The sequence below is a fragment of the Corythoichthys intestinalis genome, chromosome 16 (genome assembly GCF_030265065.1).
Source record: "Corythoichthys intestinalis isolate RoL2023-P3 chromosome 16, ASM3026506v1, whole genome shotgun sequence".
In the NCBI taxonomy this organism is placed as follows: Eukaryota; Metazoa; Chordata; class Actinopteri; order Syngnathiformes; family Syngnathidae; genus Corythoichthys; species Corythoichthys intestinalis.
Window position 1 is genome coordinate 9193437 of NC_080410.1, and position 19568 is coordinate 9213004.

Genomic DNA, 19568 nt, shown 5'->3' on the forward strand with positions numbered 1-19568 from the left:
AGTCAAGAAAGAAAACAATGGCCATGTTGCCATTGTTTCACCGCAAACATCCAGTCAAGTTGCTTGTTGTTGTCACATGATTCTGACATCATTTCTATGTAACGTAGACCTCCTTTGGATTGTCATTGTAAATATTAAAAAATGTTTTATCGACCATAGAAGAGTTTGTAAAAAGTCTAAAATGTTCATACGGTGGAGGTTCCTAAAGTTGTATTTTTTTTTTAAAATCATTCAATAGGGCACGCAATGTTTCCTTCCCCCTTACTTGTTAACCCTCTTGTGACTTGTATTGAACTTTTCTCACACCATTAGGACATGCAGGTGTCTGGTGTTGAAGATGACAGCAGAGCTTTAAACATTGTTATACATAAGCCCAGTTCCAACCCCCACGCCAAGCCGCTACCGATCCTCCAGGCCAACTTCATTTTTGCTGACCACATCCGCTGCATTATTGCCAAGCAGAGACTGGCCAAAGGTCGCATCCAGGCACGACGCATGAAAATGCAACGAATAACAGGTGAGAATAGGAGTACAGTGGCACCTCTACTTACGACATTAATTGGTTCTGGAAGTACTCTTGTAACCCGAAAATTAGGTAATTTTAATAATATTAATAATCTGTTCCAAGCACTACTGACACACCAGATTAGATTTTATAATTGAGGTAAAACCGGAATAAAACAACAGCCAAACACATTCGAATCATTCCATATACAGTGGGGAGAACAAATATTTGATACACTGCCAATTGGCAGTGTATCAAATAAATATTTTCCCAACAAAACAAGTATTTGGGAGAACAAGTATTTGATACACTGCCAATGGGAAAACCCATTGGCAGTGTGTCAAATACTTGTTCTCCCCACTGTACATTGAGGAGCAGAAGTATTTTCACTCCTTGTGATTTTGCAAGTTCAACCACTTAAAAAATAGGTTGAGGTCTGAAATTTCAACCATAGATGCATTTCCACTCATAGAGACTTGATCTAAAAAAATTCCAGAAATTGCATTGTATGATTTTTTAAGTAATTTATTTGTAATTTACTAGTGTTGATAAGTATTTTTACCCCTGAGAATCAGCAATAATTATGACACTCAAAGAGTTGTCAGTCTACCTTCAAAAAAGTCCACCTTTAACACATGAGTCCAAATCAAAGGATCAGCACATCAGCAAGCTCAGCAGCAGCCAGATAACAAACCTGATTATTTGAGGCTACCTCTACATTAGGAAGGATTAGTTAGACTATACGGCATGTCGGCTACACTAATGTGTCTCTTATTAATGCAAGAACTTAAAAAGATAAGTTAGCCGGCTGTCTCCGAACATCAATCGGATACTAAGGAAGTTACGTCATGGAGCATGCCATCGCCATTTTTAGTGGGTCATGACTGCATTGTAAACAATGGAGGCGGACGATCAAGACGTGGCATTCCCATACCTGTCAACCCGAGGCTGTTGGCAATCTTACAAATAGTGATGTATGCCCTTACAAATTGGTGACTAATCTTACAACGTTGTATGTAATGTGCAACATGAAACAAAAATAAAACTCAATTTTTAGAGTAATATGAATTTATTGGTAATATTGCAACATATAACCTGGTGCAATCAAAGAACAATATCTTCAGCTACATCATGATTACTAAAATTTAACAGTGACTTTTGTTATAATTGTATGTAGCACTTTTGGCAATTTTTATCATGTCTTGATGGCTGCACTTCATGGCACTTCAGCTCGCAATTCAGTTTGACTTCAAGGTAGTTCGTTAGTGTGTCCAATTATAAATTAAAAAGGTCAATTGATAAAATTAACTTACCGATGCAATCTTTGAGTCAGAGAACTTTTCTTTTGCTAAGTCTGAGAAGTGATCAGTAATAGGCAAATTGTGTTCGGTAACAAATTGGCAGAATAAAATCTCCGCTTTCGTCACTTTTCATTCTGCAGACTTCATTTTTATGACCAGTGTTGTTTATCTTACTTTTAAAAAGTAATTAATTACAGTTCCAAATTACTTCTCCCAAAAAGTAATTGAGTTAGTAACTCAGTTACCTGAATGTGAGAATAATTAGTTACTAGGCAAAGTAACTGGTGTTACCGTTGATGTTTTATTTTTTCTTTCATTTTTTCAAAAAAAAAAAACAACAACAACATTTGCTATGTTTGGAAGTCATTTAATGTTGTGTATCAACTGTTAAAGTTGTTAAAATTGCTCCCGTTCCCTTCTGTCTACTTTCGACATGTAAAAGTTTTAAAACTGTTTCATTATTTAAAGATAGATTCAAGTCAAGATTTTGCCGATTTCGGAGTATTTTAGATACAAAGTTACATAGGTTCGTTAGGAAGGTTCACTACAACAGAGCCTTTCTGAGAAGTCTACTGCTTTAAAATGGCTGCTGTTTACTAACGCCGCCGAGTCTGTCATTTCGCATGTAGTTCTATATGCATGTGATATCTAGGCGTAGATTGTAGGCTGTCGGCTACAGTCAGGAAATATTGGAGCCACCTCGCCTGGCATCTCTCCGTGTCTCTGACTTTTCTCGCGTCATTCAACCAACATAGTAACGCATAGTAACGCACAGTCTTGTTGCCGAAACGGTGACAAAATCCGAACGGAGAAAAAAAAACGTAATGCACGAAAAACGTACAGTTTTTGAATGTACGCCGTACACATTTAAAAATCAGTGCTCACTGGTACAAATTATGCCGAAACCGTACGACTTGACAGGTATGCATTCCTGGTCCTCTTTTTCTTTTCCACAGTCATTGTTTACAGTTCATCATCTAGAGTGTAGAACAGGTGTCGTGATTCTATGTCTTCGCGTGTCATTTCTGTCTCTTTTGATGAGTGCATCTGCCTCTCCGCCAACCCGTAATTTTAAGTGTGGTACCAACCATCTTACTGGATTTGAACGAGCTGTGAAAAGCTGATAATGCATTCACACATTTTTCTTGAACCTTGAAACGTACGTCGCAATAATATGCTTCAATTCAGTGCCCATTGTTGGTCCTCCCCTCGCGGATTACGCGGAGATGTGCGTTTGATTACAGAGCTCGTCTCCCGCGTTAAGTCTCCGATCAGCCAGCTGCGGGGCTGCCGCCCCCCGACCGAACCGGAGTATATAAATTACATTGAGGAAAATTAAACCCCAAAAAGTGAACTGCGTGGTACCCCAAGTCACAGAGAGGCTATATCAGTTTCATTTTTGATGACATTTCCGCCTGTCAAAACTGTCGCCACTTCCATGATCGCCACTGTTAGGCACAAGCACTCCTGGTTGCGGCTTCCAGGAAATATATGCAGAGCCACACCATATGTTTGTATTTGTTATTTTCCAAGTGGTTGGAGCGCAACTGAGCATTGATTATAACATCTTAAGTGACGATGTCAGGGTTTCGTTGTGGTGTTTTTTTTTTTTTTTTTTTTTTTTTTTCAATCACAACTCGGTGACTGCTCGTAAAAGCTGAGCGTGCCCTCCCTTCACTCTCGCGTGATGCGTTCAATTGCGTTCACGAAAAAAGTGATCACAAAACGGAGTTCCCAACCCCTGATCTAGAAGGCGTAGTAATCAAAATTTCCCCGCTGGCAAGAAATAAGTTTCTAGGTTAGAGGTAAACCGCGCGGGCGATGATGTAACACATGATCATAGACTTCATAGACCCGTGCCCCGGCCTGCATTGTTGGCGTGGCCGTCAACGCTTACCAAGTGCAATCACAGACAAAGAACTTTTTTCGTTGAAAATTCTTGTGAATAAATGCTCAAATCCCTGAATTCTTTATAGATATGGAGGCAAAACAGTCGATTCTTGGTTAAAAACAAACAAACAAAAAAAAAAACAACGTGCAGTTAGCATTTATTTTACGTAAATATGTCGAACTAAGATGCTAGTCTGTTATTTAATGTGGCGGCCACCTTATTTAAACAGAGCTTTTCCGGTAAGAAATTCTTGTGAATAAATGCTTAATTCCCTGAATTCTTTATAGATATGGACGCAAAAAAGTCTCGATGCTTGGTTATAAGCAAAAAAAAAAACAAAACATGCAGTTATTTTACGTAAATATGTCAAAGTACGATGCTAGTCTGTTTGTCAATGTTGTGGCGGCCTTATATAAAGGGAGCTTTTCCGGTGAAAATTCATGTGAATTAATGCTTAAATCCCTGAATTCTTTATAGATATGGACCTAATACTGTCTCTATTCTTTGTTAAGATATAAAAAACTGGGCAACTAGCATTTATTTCATGTAAATATGTCAAAGTACGATGCTAGTCTGTTAGTCACTGTGGCGGCAGCCTTACAACTAAGAGCTTTTTACGTTGAAAATTCGTGTGAAAAAAACGAAAACTATAATAATTACCTTGACTCCTCGGACAAATTCCTCCTGAGACAATCCTTCCTGTTTGTATGCGGTAGAGCTTTCGTACTTTTTCAACCTAAATCTGACGTTCGATCGCTGCATGTGTCGCTACGACCGACTGCGAATAATTAAAGCAGATTGTGGGATGACCAAGACTTGAAGGCATGGCGCAGTGAAGGTTGAATCTGACCCGTCAATATCATTATGAAGTCTATGACATGATTCTGCTCTTTTCTATGCATGCAGGCGCACCTTGCAGAAGTGAGGGGGGCTTAAACGCACCTTAAACTTGTACAATATAAAAATAGTTGGCAAAATACCCTGGAGAAAATTATCTGTCGTAGTTTTGACGTAGCCTGAGTCAGGTGTGTTGGAGGAGGGAGACATGGAAAACAAGCAGGATAGGAGCTCTCGAGGACTGGAGTTGGATACCCCTGTATTATGACCAATAGAGCAGCAGGATCTCATGGCACGACATTTAAAAGCAAAAAACAGAAGTTACACACGCAATGCCGTCTTTTACAGTATTGCGTAGTATTTTTGCCTCCTGTCACCTAAAATTTCTTTCTAAACAAGAGGCAATATATTTTCGTTCAAACATGTTGTAACCTGAAAATAACGATTTGTAGAGACATTCGTAATTAGAGGTACCATTGTAGCAAGGTATTTGTCTTTGCAGATTGTCAGACATCGAGGTGATGGTAATCTGCTCAACTGAGAATGTATGGGGAAAAAATTGTGGCTACAAAACTAACATTTCAACTCGTTAGTACCATTGTAGCAAGGTATTTGTCCGTGCAAATTGTCAGACATCGAGGTGATGGTAATCTGCTCGACTGAGAATATATGGGAAAAAAATTGTGGCTACGAAACTAACATTTCAACTCGATATCGATATTCTATATTCTACTGTTTTCGATACTACACACAAGTTTGTGCAAGTATTTCTCCATATTACTGACAAAAACCTCGAATTGCATCAAAATTAAAAGGAAGTGACCAAAAATGTACAGGAAGTGACTCCAGTATGCCCCAAAATCATCGGAAAGTGACCCAAATCTAACAGAAACTGAACTGAAATCAACAGGAAGTGACCCACAAGTGCCCTAAAATCAACAGGAAATTATTTAAAATGGACAAGTGACCCCAGAATGCCTCAAAATGTACTCTAAGTGGCCTAAAATCAAAAGTGACCAACTAAGTACCTTAAAATTAACATTGAAGTAATGCAAAATTAATACAGTGCCTTGCAAAAGTATTCGGCCCCCTTGAATCTTGCAACCATTCGCCACATTTCAGGCTTCAAACATAAAGATATGAAATTTAATTTTTTTGTTAAGAATCAACAACAAGTGGGACACAATCGTGAAGTGGAACAACATTTATTGGATAATTTAAACTTTTTTAACAAATAAAAAACTGAAAAGTGGGGCGTGCAATATTATCGGCCCCTTTACTTTCAGTGCAGCAAACTCACTCCAGAAGTTCAGTGAGGATCTCTGAATGATCCAATGTTGTCCTAAATGACCGATGATGATAAATAGAATCCACCTGTGTGTAATCAAGTCTCCGTATAAATGCACCTGCTCTGTGATAGTCTCAGGGTTCTGTTTAAAGTGCAAAGAGCATTATGAAAACCATGGAACACACCAGGCAGGTCCGAGATACTGTTCTGGAGAAGTTTAAAGCCGGATTTGGATACAAAAAGATTTCCCAAGCTTTAAACATCTCAAGGAGCACTGTGCAAGCCATCATATTGAAAAAGAAGGAGCATCAGACCACTGCAAATCTACCAAGACCCGTCCGTCCTTCCAAACTTTCTTCTCAAACAAGGAGAAAACTGATCAGAGATGCAGCCAAGAGGCCCATGATCACTCTGGATGAACTGCAGAGATCTACAGCTGAGGTGGGAGAGTCGTACACTGCACAAATCTGGCCTTTATGGAAGAGTGGCAAGAAGAAAGCCATTTCTCAAAGATATCCATAAAAAGTCTCGTTTAAAGTTTGCCACAAGCCACCTGGGAGACACACCAAACATGTGGAAGAAGGTGCTCTGGTCAGATGAAACCAAAATTGAACTTTTTGGCCACAATGCAAAACGATATGTTTGGCGTAAAAGCAACACAGCTCATCACCCTGAACACACCATCCCCACTGTCAAACATGGTGGTGGCAGCATCATGGTTCGGGCCTGCTTTTCTTCAGCAGGGACAGGGAAGATGGTTAAAATTGACGGGAAGATGGATGCAGCCAAATACAGGAACATTCTGGAAGAAAACCTGTTGGTATCTGCACAAGACCTGAGACTGGGACGGAGATTTATCTTCCAACAGGACAATGATCCAAAACATAAAGCCAATTCTACAATGGAATGGTTCAAAAATAAACGTATCCAGGTGTTAAAATAGCCAAGTCAAAGTCCAGACCTGAATCCAATCGAGAATCTGTGGAAAGAGCTGAAGACTGCTGTTCACAAACACTCTCCATCCAACCTCACTGAGCTCGAGCTGTTTTGCAAGGAAGAATGGGCAAGAATGTCAGTCTCTCGATGTGCAAAACTGATAGAAACATACCCCAAGCGACTTGCAGCTGTAATTGGAGCAAAAGGTGGCGCTACAAAGTATTAACGCAAGGGGGCCGAATAATATTGCACGCCCCACTTGTCAGTTTTTTATTTGTTAAAAAAGTTTAAATTATCCAATAAATTTTGTTCCACTTCACGATTGTGTCCCACTTGTTGTTGATTCTTGACAAAAAATTAAAATTTTATATCTTTATGTTTGAAGCCTGAAATGTGGCGAAGGGTTGCAAGATTCAAGGGGGCCGAATACTTTTGCAAGGCACTGTAGCTCATTGCCTTAAATTGACAACAATAGACATTCAATTCATTTAAACTGAGGGGATTGGCTCTGAATGCTCATCTCTCCGTGCCGTATCATTGACGGCGCTAGACGTCCAATTCATTTTGACTGGGACGGGCAAATGATCCCAGTCAAAATCAATTGGATGTCTAGTGCTGTCAATGGCAGCCAATGAGTTAACAAAAAAATGCAAAAATCTCCTCCATTACCATTACTATCAAGAGTATTGCAAAATCAAATTTAACACATTAAAACAAATTTCTGATGACCTGTGGTAGGGTTCGGGTTTGATAAATAAATGAGTATTGATGCCTTTGCAATCAAATATATCTGGACACAATATTTCAATCTTGACACATCAATACTCTTCCAAATGGAAATCTGAATCATCTTTTTTGAATGATTTCTTTTTCTTGTGTTTGGTTAGTAATGCGGAACATGAATCCACACACCCACCACAAACAATCGTACAGTTGCCTTAATCCAACCTTTGCCAAACAAGTTATTGTACTTCATTGTAGTTGCCCATTTACAGGAATTCGTGTTAAGTGTAACAGAAAATGAAAGGATATCAATTCTGAATTACAGCAATCAGATGTAATTTACGTGAATGGTCTTGTTTTTTTGTGAACTGGAATCTGGTTCTTCTCCATTTTAAACTTCTACAATTATAGTTTTGGAAGTTAAATCTTATTTTGTATCCAAGACAGTATTGCACAACATATACAAATTACCTATTTTGAACCATACTTAACCGGTAACAATAAACAGTGGATTTTTTATATTCACATCTCCTTCCTTCTTTGGATTGCCTCATCTCTAAAATAATGGCAACGAGCCAATCAGGATGATGTGGGTTGTTTGACTTACAGTAAGTATTGAAATCATAAACTGATCCACTAACTACTACAACCTTCACTTTCATGAATGTAATCCTTTCATGCCCAAAGACTTCACCCACTTACTGGGCACTCATTTAACTCACCATTGACGGTGATAGACGCTTGTTCATTCACCCCTCCCAGTCAAAAAGGATTGGATGTCTAGTGCCGTAAATGGCCCTGAAAGATGAGTGTTCACGGATATTCCTCGCCGTTTACATGAATTTGACGTTTATCGCTGTGAATGCCATGCAATGAGTTAAATACTATGAAAAAAAAATACTTTAGATTGTAGCTTTGGGACGTAACCAGTGTGTAATTTAGCTTTGTTAGTTATATTCATTTATGAATTTATTTATTATTATGTAAAAAAACATATAAAAATACAATAAAGAATAATAATTAAAAACAAAAGTGCAAATATTTTTTAAAACAAATTTAATAACCAAAAATAGTCACCTGCCCTAAAGGGTTAAAGGTCTTAACTGTCAACTTTTGAATAGCTGTCCACTTTAGTGACCTCCGTCCCTGAAAGTGTTCATAAAGCTTCAGTTTTTATTGTTATTGTTATTGTAACTTCCATAGTTCAAAGCCCAGCCCCACTGATATACACTGCTTGCACCTACATGGTTGTGAACAGAGAGGATTTCAGCAGGTTGGTTAATTCTGTAATTGAACACCACAAACATTTTAAAAAGTGTTTTAACGCTTAACAGTGGTATGACTTAAGTCATTTGAATGTTCCTTCCAACCACAAATAGTTACTTTAATTTGCCGTAGGCTACTCTCTTTTAATTTGCTTCACCTTTTACATTCGTCACATCTCTTCCCACAGCTCTGTTGGACCTTCCTGTGCAGCCGAGCACCACGGAGGTGCTGGGTTTCGGCCAAACGGCCAACGCCTCCCCCAGTGGTCTCCCTTTCCGTTTTTATGAGCAGTCAAGACGAGCGCCCAATGACCCAACAGCCAACAGAGCGGTCTTCGGCTCAGTTGATAAAGTCCCAGGTTAGATAGTCATGAGCAGCCTTGGGTGCGTATTAATCTGGGTTTTGTGCAATTGTGTGTTTACATGTATGTGTATCATCCACAGGCTTTGCGGTGGCTCACTGTGTATCTCAACACACTCCCTCTCCGCTCTCCTCCCCTTCAACTCCCTCCAGTGGGAGCGGAAGCACAGGACGATGCGATTCGGTCACGACGAGTACCATTTCAGCTCAGAGCCCAACAGGTAACGCAGTTATCCACATATATTACTGACAAATTTTCTTACAGAGGCCCCTAAGGTAATGTTGCTGAGACTCCATGAGAGCTAATCCAATCATGTGATGGGATGGGAAATCAGGCCATCATCATCATGTCGTTTTTGGTTTTAATTAAAAAAAAAAAAAGTTTCTGAAAATGTTTTGGTTTTAAATATTAAAGTGCGTACGACAGGAGAAAAAAAAGTCTTAAATAGAATTGTTATGTGAACTAGAATCATATTTTGAGACGATTTGACTATATACAACAATTTCGCAAAGCGCAGATGAAGAGAAATTAGTGTTTTAATCTGCTGGTTAGCCACGCCTACCGTTATAGGGCTCTAGCGTCCCCAACATGTGGATGACGTCAGCGGTCTCACGATTTCATCTGATTTAGTATGCAGCCCATTGAGGGGGAATTATTCACAACGAGGAAAACGCGACGAAGAGAGCCACAAAATGTCATTGTTTGTCTCTCTACTCCAATATTTTTACAGGATATTCTTTTTATCCAAGTATTTTTCCCCAATAGCTAAATAAATGGCTTGAGAAGGACCAGTCAGCCCGTTTGAGGGAGAATTATTCAGAACGAGGAAAACGTGACGAAGAGAGCCGCAAAATCTCATTGTTTCAGTCCCTCTACTCCAATATTTTTACAGGATATTCTTTTTTATCCAAGTATTTTTCCCCAATAGCTAAATAAATGACATGCTCATGACAAATAACAGTCTGGTGCTAAACGGAATATGAAATAATAAAAATGCATTTATTCAAGACAACATGGCAAAATTACTCCATAATGGTCAAAACTGTCGACTTCACCTTTACTGTCGCACCTCCCGAACGATATTTTATGACACCTAAATCGGGCTTATGTCATGTCCCTTCCCCGGCTTCGGAGAATGTAAACAAACCAAGAGGCGTGACAGCTAGCCAACATGCTAACCCCAACCGAGTGATGTTTCAAAGTCTTGGAAGCGGAAAATCACACATAACTAGCCCGGATCATTCCACATAACGAGTGGGTTGTCCATTGTCTTTGTCGATCGGCAAACCGCCCAGCGGAGAGCAATTTAAAGCTCGTTCCCCTGCTACTACGGACAGGAGAGCTCGCCGGGGAAGCAGCTGGACAATGACCGCCGAACAAACTGCCCGACGTCGGAGGAGCATGTAGCTGCCAAATGGTCAACACGAATATGGCAAAATAATGCTTTACTACACGTCGAAGTCGTAAACAGCGAGACATTTAGTGGAGGAGGGCGGCTGCAGTTGTTGTGCAGCTAACATGTGCAGCTATTGTGTATGAGGAGAGCTTTTTACGGTACATGCCCATCCATGATCAAACGTAAGTAGTCTTTTATTTAAAGACAGTTTGTAGTGTTTACTTTGTAATCGCTGTATTCGCGGCTATTTTTAACTCAAAGTTGCAATTTCTGATCGGTCGGAAAATTTGACAGAACACCGGGCACATGAAGAGGGGAATAAGCAGAGTATAGTGCTCTCCCGGCGGGGGGGATGTGCAACAAGCCGTCGGTCGTCGGCTGTGGGGACAAAGAGCTTGTCAGCCACAAAATGCAAGCCACCTACAAATTAAAATGATCCCAGTATTTGACATAATACAAAACACGATGTTTACTCACCTCCTCGTAAGTCCCATGGCCCCACAGTAACAGGGTTTGTTTTGGCCAATATCCACCGGTGAATGGTAACCTTTTGAAACCCCAAAAAGGCGCACACGCCTCTCCCTCATTACAGCAAGATTTTTCTGCAGCCGTTTGGCTGGCGTTAAATAATAAAAAAAAACGTATTAATCCGCAAAATCAGCTGAGTCCTTAGTCCTTCTCATACAACAGTACGGCTGTATAGTGAAGAGGACTCCTTCCTCCGTACACGTCACAGCGCCCTCTTTCTCAACTCGAGACTGTTGCCGGAAGTCACTCATTTTCATGGCGCGGGATTAAAAAAACTAAATAAATATAGCGATCACTTCCACACACTTCCAAGCGGTCGATTTTATTCAGGAGCATAAAATACCGCGCCTATTATGAAATAAACATGCTTTTTCGTGTCACAGGCCCTTTAACTCATACGTGCCATTGACGGGGACTGGCCATGATCGAATGAGCGCTTATTATTATTATTACTGTTATTATTTCTAAACTAGTATAACAAATTATTGGTGTGTAATTTGACAGCTGTGACAGTATAATCTAATAGGAAAAAATTTAATGTCATGTTTGCGTGAGTATATATGCATTTTCAGCAGCCTTTTTTTTTCTTGCTATCATAATAGAAGATTTGAAAGGCAGAAAGAAAGACTGTCAGATAAGCTGAATCAGTTTTCAATTGAGCCATTTTCTGAAATACTAAAATGGTCCTTCTTCCAACCAAAGATGATGGCACTTTCTTGGAGAACACCCCTCCTTCCTCTTCATGCGGAGAAGGAGAGGAAGGCAGTGGGGACCTAACGAGCACCCTCTCAACCCAGGGTCCGCCGCCACCGACCCTTGCCCCCAGCCTCACTCCGGCCTCCCAACCTACAATCTCCCTCCTCACCGACAGCAGTGCTGACACCCTGAGCGTAGAATCGCTGACCTTGCTGCCCCCTGTGGACTCGCCGCACCTTTACCCCTGCGCCAATCCTCTTGCTGTCCCTGCGCCCTTTCTCATGAGACTGGAGGAGGAGAGCGATGAAGAGAAAACGGAAGCACGAAAAGGTGAGCAAAAGACTGAAAGCTCGCCGGTGGAGCACACCGATGCAGATGGCACACTAAAAGAGGATTTGAAGGAGGAACCGCTCATACCCACCCACGACACAGTAGACAATCCACTGGGTGAAAATGAGCATGGTGGTGCGGACTCACTTCAGTATGAGGAAGAGAGAGCGCCAGTATCTGTAATGGAACGAGAGGATGTGGAAAAGCACACAGAAATCCCCGATTCACCTGAACTAGACTAACAACAAACATTCTTCTTAATGGTGCGCTTGAACACATCTGACACTCATCCAAACGACAGTGACATGTAGAACCACCCAGCTTGCCTGCAGGCTGTGTTTATGCGGCAACGTGCAGGTAGCACGTGACTCCTAATAAGGACATGACAGCCTTTGAGGAAGAAAACTCCCACGGATGCAACTGGTGGAATGCTCAAAGCACATTTGAGTTCATCGGTTTAGCACACATGAGTTTTTAGCACGCGTGAAAGCGTGTAACCAGCAGCTTTTTTACAACTGATTGACGGGAATGTCATATGCATTACTGCTGATGTGAGGTTTTCAAAGATGTGATCTATTTTTTACGTCTTATGTTCACATACCACTGAAGTTTTGTGATAAATGCATAAACACACTGCTGCACAAGACTTTTTATGCACTATTGTGTGTAAGCAGGAACAAAGGATTCATTGATCACATGTGCTACATCTGGTTATGTCTTAATTTGCACATAGGTTAAGTATTGTTTTTCACTTAGCTGGCTCCTTAAAGGGCAGATGAAGAGTTCAATTCTTCATTTTACTCGGTCAAATTGCATTGAATGCATCATTCGCTGTGTTAAATCTCCTTTTAAAAAAAAAAAAAAAAAGAAATGACCTCGTAGTTTTTGAGTTACTGCCATAGCAACACCTTAGCAACGAGGGAAGCGCCTTGGTGCTGGCTGCTACCTGATGACGTAATTTACAGAAGACCTCGCCAGCACTCCAATACAGAAGTACTGTATAGCGCTACGCAATCCTCGTCATATATTGAAAAGATTTCCAGGGTTTTAATCATGAGATTCATCATGCCATCTCGATGTGTAGAGATAAATTGGTCACACGATGGCTCGAGACTATCAGTGGCCCAAAAACCTTTTGTGGGAGTCCAGCGAAAGAACAGCTTTCTCAATCGGTTCTTTGTTTTCAACATTTCAGTAACGACAGTTTTGATAGCCTAGCAGAATACAACGTTTTTTCAAAGATGTACAGTGTATCACAAAAGTGAGAACCCCCCTCCCCCTCACATTTCTGCAGATATATAAGTATACAAGAAAGCCCGCCCGTCTCATCAGACCATAGGACATGGTTCCAGTAATCCATGTGCTTTGTTGACATGTCTTCAGCAAACTGTTTTGGGGCTTTCTTGTGTTCCGTCTTCAGAAGAGGCTTCCTCCTGGGGTGACAGCCATGCACACCAATTTGATGTAGAGTACGGCGTATGGTCTGAGCACTAACAGGCTGACCCCCCACCTCTTCAATCTCTGCAGCAACGGTGACAGCACTCCTGTAACAAGTCACATGACATTTTGGAGGGAAAATGACAAGCAGTACTCAATTTGGACATTTAGAGATGTACGTAGTTTCTAAGGGGTGTACTCACTTTTCTTGCTAGGGGTTTAGATAATAATGGCTATATTTTGAGTTACTTTGAGGGAAAAATAAATTAACTCTATTAGATAAGCTGCACACAGACTACTTTTCATTGTGTGAAATTGTCATTTTGTCAGTGTTGTCCCATGAAAAGATATACTTAAATATCTGCAGAAATGCGAGGTGTTAACTCACTTTTGTGATACACTGTACGCATTAGAAATGACATAGTCGTTTCGACGAGCTCGTACAAAGTTTAAATTCGTCAAATTACATCCAAGTCCGACAAACTCTTCATCTGCCCTTTAAATGAGTTCATACCTGGCAGTTTGCCAATGTTGTACTTCTGTTTAAAATATTGTTGCACCGATACCATTTTTTGGCTCCATATACAGATTCCGATAACTAGCTCTGTGGTTGAGTTGGAAAGCAAAAAATGCCCGATGCCGACACTGGTCTGATACCACGTTTTTTTTTTTTGTTTGTTTAATATTTTGAAAAAAAATCTGCATACTCATTTGACTGTAAAACAATTGTTATCATGGCTTGGTCAGACACTGCTTAAATCATTTGCTGAAATTGACAGCGCTGGACGCCCAATTCATTTGAAGTGGGAAGGTGGCAGCGGATCATCCGCTGCCACCTTCCCACTTCAAATGAATTGGACATCTAGTAGTGATAATTCACACCAGAAGCATGAAAAGACATCATCACTCTGACCAAAATTGCCTCAGGGCGGTCATGTTGGTAGGGGCGACATTCCCATCAAAGTCAATGCATTGAGATTAGAATTAAGTCATAACTGTCTTATTTCTCAACCCAAGATTATTTGACCCATATCAAAGCATCCGCTATTCATTCAATCACTACCATTGACGGCGCTAGATGTCCAATCCATTCGAACTGGGAGGACTGCCAGCAAATGAACAAACGTTCATTCATGCTGCCATTCATGCTGTTAGCCAGTCATGCTAACATAATTTTACTCCCGTATTTATACCGTTTGGTATCGGTGCAACACTAGTTTCAAAGTGGCCCTGCAGGCACAAGGATGAGATCTAAGCGATGCAGTAAATTTATCTTAATAAAAAAAATCAACGATAACTTCCTAGATTGAGATCAAACATTCCATTTTGGGGGGACAGTTACAGACAGTTGAGAGTTCATAATGACTCACATCTTCAAAAGAAATCTTTAGTTTCAAATGCTTCCTCATCATGTGGTTTAGTGGAAACTTGCTGGCACAAGATCAGCAGTCTTTTTAGCTAACTTGTAATAGCTTGAATGAAGCTATTCCATACTAGCACACCACTGTAAAGTGTTTGAATTGTTCAAATTGCTCTTGAATCCAACAGAGAAGATGAAGCCATCTTTCTCACCGATTGTATACACTGCTGGCCAAAAGTATTGGCACCCCTGCAATTCTGTCAGATAATGCTCAATTTCTCCCAGAAAATCATTGCTATTACAAATGCTTTGGTAGTAATATCTTCATTTATTTTGCTTGCAATGAAAAAACACAAAAGACAATGACAAAAATGTAAATCCTATCATTTTACTCAAAACTCCAAAAATGGGCAGTAAAGAAGTATTGGCACCCTCAGCCTAATACTTGGTAGCACAACCTTTAGACAAAATAACTGCGAACAACCGCTTTCAGTATCCATCAATGAGTTTCTTACAATGCTCTGCTTGAATTTTAGACCATTCTTGAGCCAACTGCTCCAGATCTGTGAGATTTGAAGGGTGCCTTCTCCAAACTGCCATTTTCAGATGTCTCCACAGGTGTTCTATGGGATTCAGTTCTGGACTCATTGCTGGCCACTTTAGAAGTCTCCAGTGCTTTCTCTCAAACCATTTTCTAGTGCGTTTTGAAGTGTCTTTTCGGTCATTGTCCTGCTGGAAGACCCATGACCTCTGAGGGAGACCCAACTTTCTCATAGTGGTCTCTACATTATGCTGCAAAATTTGTTGGTAGTCTTCACACTTCTTAATGCCATGCACATGGTCAAGCAGTCCGGTGCCAGAGGTAGCAAAGCAACCCCAAAACATCAGGGAACCTCTGCCATGTTTGACCATGGGAACCATGTTCTTTTCTTTGAAGGCCTTGTGTTTTTTTCCTGTAAACTATGTTGATGCCTTTTCCCAAAAAGCTCTACTTTTGTCTCATCTGACCAGAGATCATTCTTCCAAAATGTTTTTAGCTTTTTCAAGGTAAGTTTTGGCAAACTCCAGCCTGGCTTTTAAATATGTCTCTGGGTCATAAGTGGGGTCTTCCTGGGTATCCTACCATAGAGTCCCTTTTCATTCAGGCACCGACGGATAGTGCGGGTTGACACTGTTGTACCCTCGGGCTGCAGGACAGCTTGAACTTGTTTGGACGTTAGTCGAGGTTCTATATCAAACATCCGCACAGTCTTTAATTGAAATCTCTCGTCAATTTTTCTTTTCCGTCCACATCTCGGAAGGTTAGCCACAGTGACATGGGCTTTACACTTATTGATGACACTGGGCACGGTAGACACAGGAACATTCAGGTCTTAGGAGACGGACTTGTAGCCTTAAGATTGCCCATGCTTCCTCAAACATTTTGCTTCACATGTCCTCAGACAGTTCTTTGGTCTCTTTCTGTTCTCCATTCTCAATGTGGTACAAGGACACAGGACAGAGGTTGAGTCAACTTTAATCCATTTTAACTGGCTGCAAGTGCGATTGTTATTGCTAACACCTGTTATGTGCCACAGTTAAGTAACAAAGTAACAGGTGCAGTAATTACACAAATTAAGAGAAGTATCACATGATTTTTCAAAAAGTGCCAATACTTTTGTCCGGCCCATTTTTTAGAGTTTTGTGTAAAATGATAATGATTTTTTTTTTCCCATTCTCTTTTGTGTTTTTTCATTGCAAGCAAAATAAATGAAGATATTACTACCAAAGCATTTGTAATTGCATTCATTTTCTGGGAGATATTGAGCATTATCTGACAAAATTGCAGGGGTGCCAATACTTTTTTGCCAGCAGTGTACGCTTCATTTTCCCTGAAAAGAGCTGACCTGACCTCAGTTCAACCAACAGAAATATTAGCAAAACGTCTAATTTACCATCGCATATCTTTATATCTACAAAAGTTTTTTTTTCAAGGTTAAACACGAATGTGACGCACAACTTTTCGCAACCTATTCTGTCATCAACATTTTGACATTGAATTCATTAGCTTCTTGAGAAACAGCGGTCTTTCATTTTTCAGCTTTCTTCTGTGCCATCGTCTCACTTTTTCACCAGACTTCCTTAAAGTTGAATTTGTAATCAAAAAACAGCAATACCCCTCCACCCTCCTCATTTTACTGCTGTAAATAGCACGTGAGGATATGCTTCAATGAATTTGTCAGAAAGAGCATTTAAACACCTGATGCTCTGAAGGCTTACTGTAGAGATGTCGCCTTGATAATTTCTACCTGAAAATTCCACGACAAGCTGCCATTTACTATCTGATTGTACTGTGTGTGCGTGTGCAAGCGCTGTAAATGCTTCTGCCTTTTAAACATGTGTTGTTAAATACTTTAAAAAAGAGGCGTAAATAAAGAGCTGCAATAAATTATTCTACTAACAACGCTGAGACTGCAGAGTTTCTTTTACAAACTGAAGAACAAAAAAAGAATTGCTCCAAAAATATGAAACAATAATCTATATGTCAGTGAACACTCTGTGTGGACTACATGCATGCACATCAGAGAGAACAGTGACTTATGCAAATATGTTTCCTGATCATATCGTTCTTCCTGTCTTCAAGGAAGCCTGTGTGTGCACGTGTAAATGTATTCCGGGCACTCCGATGACGTGTTTGCATGCGTGGAAGTCTATCAGTACTACTCCGGTGGTGTCACCATTAGATGCAAGTTTCAACTCACTGGCCGCCATTAACAGCACGAGACACCCAATTCAGTTTGACTGGGAGGAGTGGATGCGACTGGTTGGCAACCAGTACAGGGTGTTCTCCAGCACGTCTGCGACCCTTTTGAGGATAAGCCGTTCAAATGATGAATGAAAAATAAATGAATGGAAGGGGAAGAATGAACGAATGTACATAAGTGTGTATAATATATGAGTGATGGTGAGAGCTTCAAATTACGACTAATAAATGATGCATGCCATTCTTTAGTATCGTAACCCTTTGAAATGATCGGATTTACAAGGGAATTAGAAGACTGTAATTTCATAAACTAAAATCTACTGAGCAGATAAAGATAAGATTGTGGTGGCACGAAAACGTGATGACCGAGCAGAGTTTATCAGAAATGCAGTATGACATTTCTTCCTGGAAAAAAAGGGGCCAAAAATTTTTTAATTTTTCATGGTGGGAAGAATGCGTTAAGGGTGAACAGAATCTAGCACATCTTCTTGGTTATGTTATTTGCCCCCTCATGCAGTGGTATGAAAAAGTATCTGAACCTTTTGGAGTTACTTACATTTCTGTATAAAATCACCATTAAATTTGATATGAGCTTTGTCAAAATCACACAGATGAAAAGCAGTGTCTGCTTTAACTAAAACCACCCAAACATTTATAGGTTTTCATATTTTAATGAGGATAGTATGCAAACAATGACATAATGGGGCAAAAAAAGTAAGTAACCAGCACATTTAATATTTTGTGCCCCCCCTGGAAGCAATAACTTCAACAAGACGCTTCCTATAGCTGTAGATCAGTCTGGCACATGAATCAGGACTAATCTTGGCCCATTCTTCTCTACAAAACTGCTGTAGTTCAGTCAGATTCCTGGGATGTCTGGCATGAATGGCTGTCTTTAGGTCATGCCACAGCATCTCAACGGGGTTCAAGTCTGGACTTCGACTTGGCCACTCCAGAATGTGTATTTTGTTCTTCTGAAGCCATTCTGAAGTTGATTTATTTCCGCGATTTGGATCATTGTCTTGTTGCAGCATCCATCCTCTTTCTAGCTCAACTGTCTGACAGACGGCCTCAGGTTTTCCTGCAAAACATCTGATAAACTTTTGAATTAATTCTTCCATTAATGATTGCAAGTTGTCCAGGCCCTGAGGAAGCAAAACAACCCCAAATCATGACACTCCCTTCACGATGCTTCACAGTGAGGACGAGGTGTTGATGTTGGTGAGCTGCAGTGGCGTTACCAGGGGGGGGCAGTGCCCACCCACGGACACGCTCTGCCCACTCAAAGAAAACTGGATCTAGTCCTAACGGCAGTCTGGGCACCACGTATGGTATCCCATTCATCTAGTACAGTGGTCTCAAACCGGTCCTCAAAGGGCCGCAGGGGGTACTGGATTTCATTCCAACCAAACGAGACAAATACCTTTTCACCAATCTGGTTTCTTACAAGTGTAATCAGTTGATTGCAATCAGGTGCTGCTTATGTTAGTAGAAACCTCATTGGTTGAACTGTTTGTGCTGGATCTGTTGGAACAAAAACCAGGACCCACTGCGGCCCTTTGTGGAGTCGGTTTGAGACCGCTGATCTAGTACTAATGTGTTCTAAGTTTTAACCTTTGCGTTGTGGCCACCTCTTTCACCTTAAAAAAAATGAAATGAAATGTTGGTTTTGTTCCTAGGGGGCGCTACTCATATTTATGCATATTTTGACATCAAACAAGCAACAATGTTTTTACACAGTGGCATCCTCCGTGGAGTCCTCCCATGAACACCATTCTTGACCATAGTTTTACATAAAGTTGATGAGTGCACAGAGATACTGGACTGTGCCAGTGATTTCTGTAAGTCTTTAGCAGACACTCGAAGGCAGGGGTGCCCAAGTCTGGTCGTCAAGAGCCCCTATCCAGCTTGTTTTCCATGTCTCCCTCCTTGAACACACCTGAATCAAATGATCAGCTCATCAGCAAGCT

General features: G+C 40.6%; 1 protein-coding gene across 3 annotated transcripts in view; it reads left to right on the forward strand.

Annotated features, from left to right (window-relative positions):
* The window catches only part of clec16a (C-type lectin domain containing 16A), an 82759-nt gene extending 68455 nt beyond the window's left edge, over positions 1-14304 (forward strand). For all 3 annotated transcript variants that reach the window (XM_057861183.1, XM_057861184.1, XM_057861186.1), the window contains 4 exons: positions 313-517; positions 8935-9105; positions 9191-9328; positions 11735-14304. In XM_057861183.1, the coding sequence (XP_057717166.1) occupies positions 313-517; positions 8935-9105; positions 9191-9328; positions 11735-12300 (1080 nt within the window). In that variant the 3' untranslated portion in view covers positions 12301-14304. The remainder of the gene's footprint in view (positions 1-312; positions 518-8934; positions 9106-9190; positions 9329-11734) is intronic.
* Positions 14305-19568: the final 5264 nt, after the last annotated feature.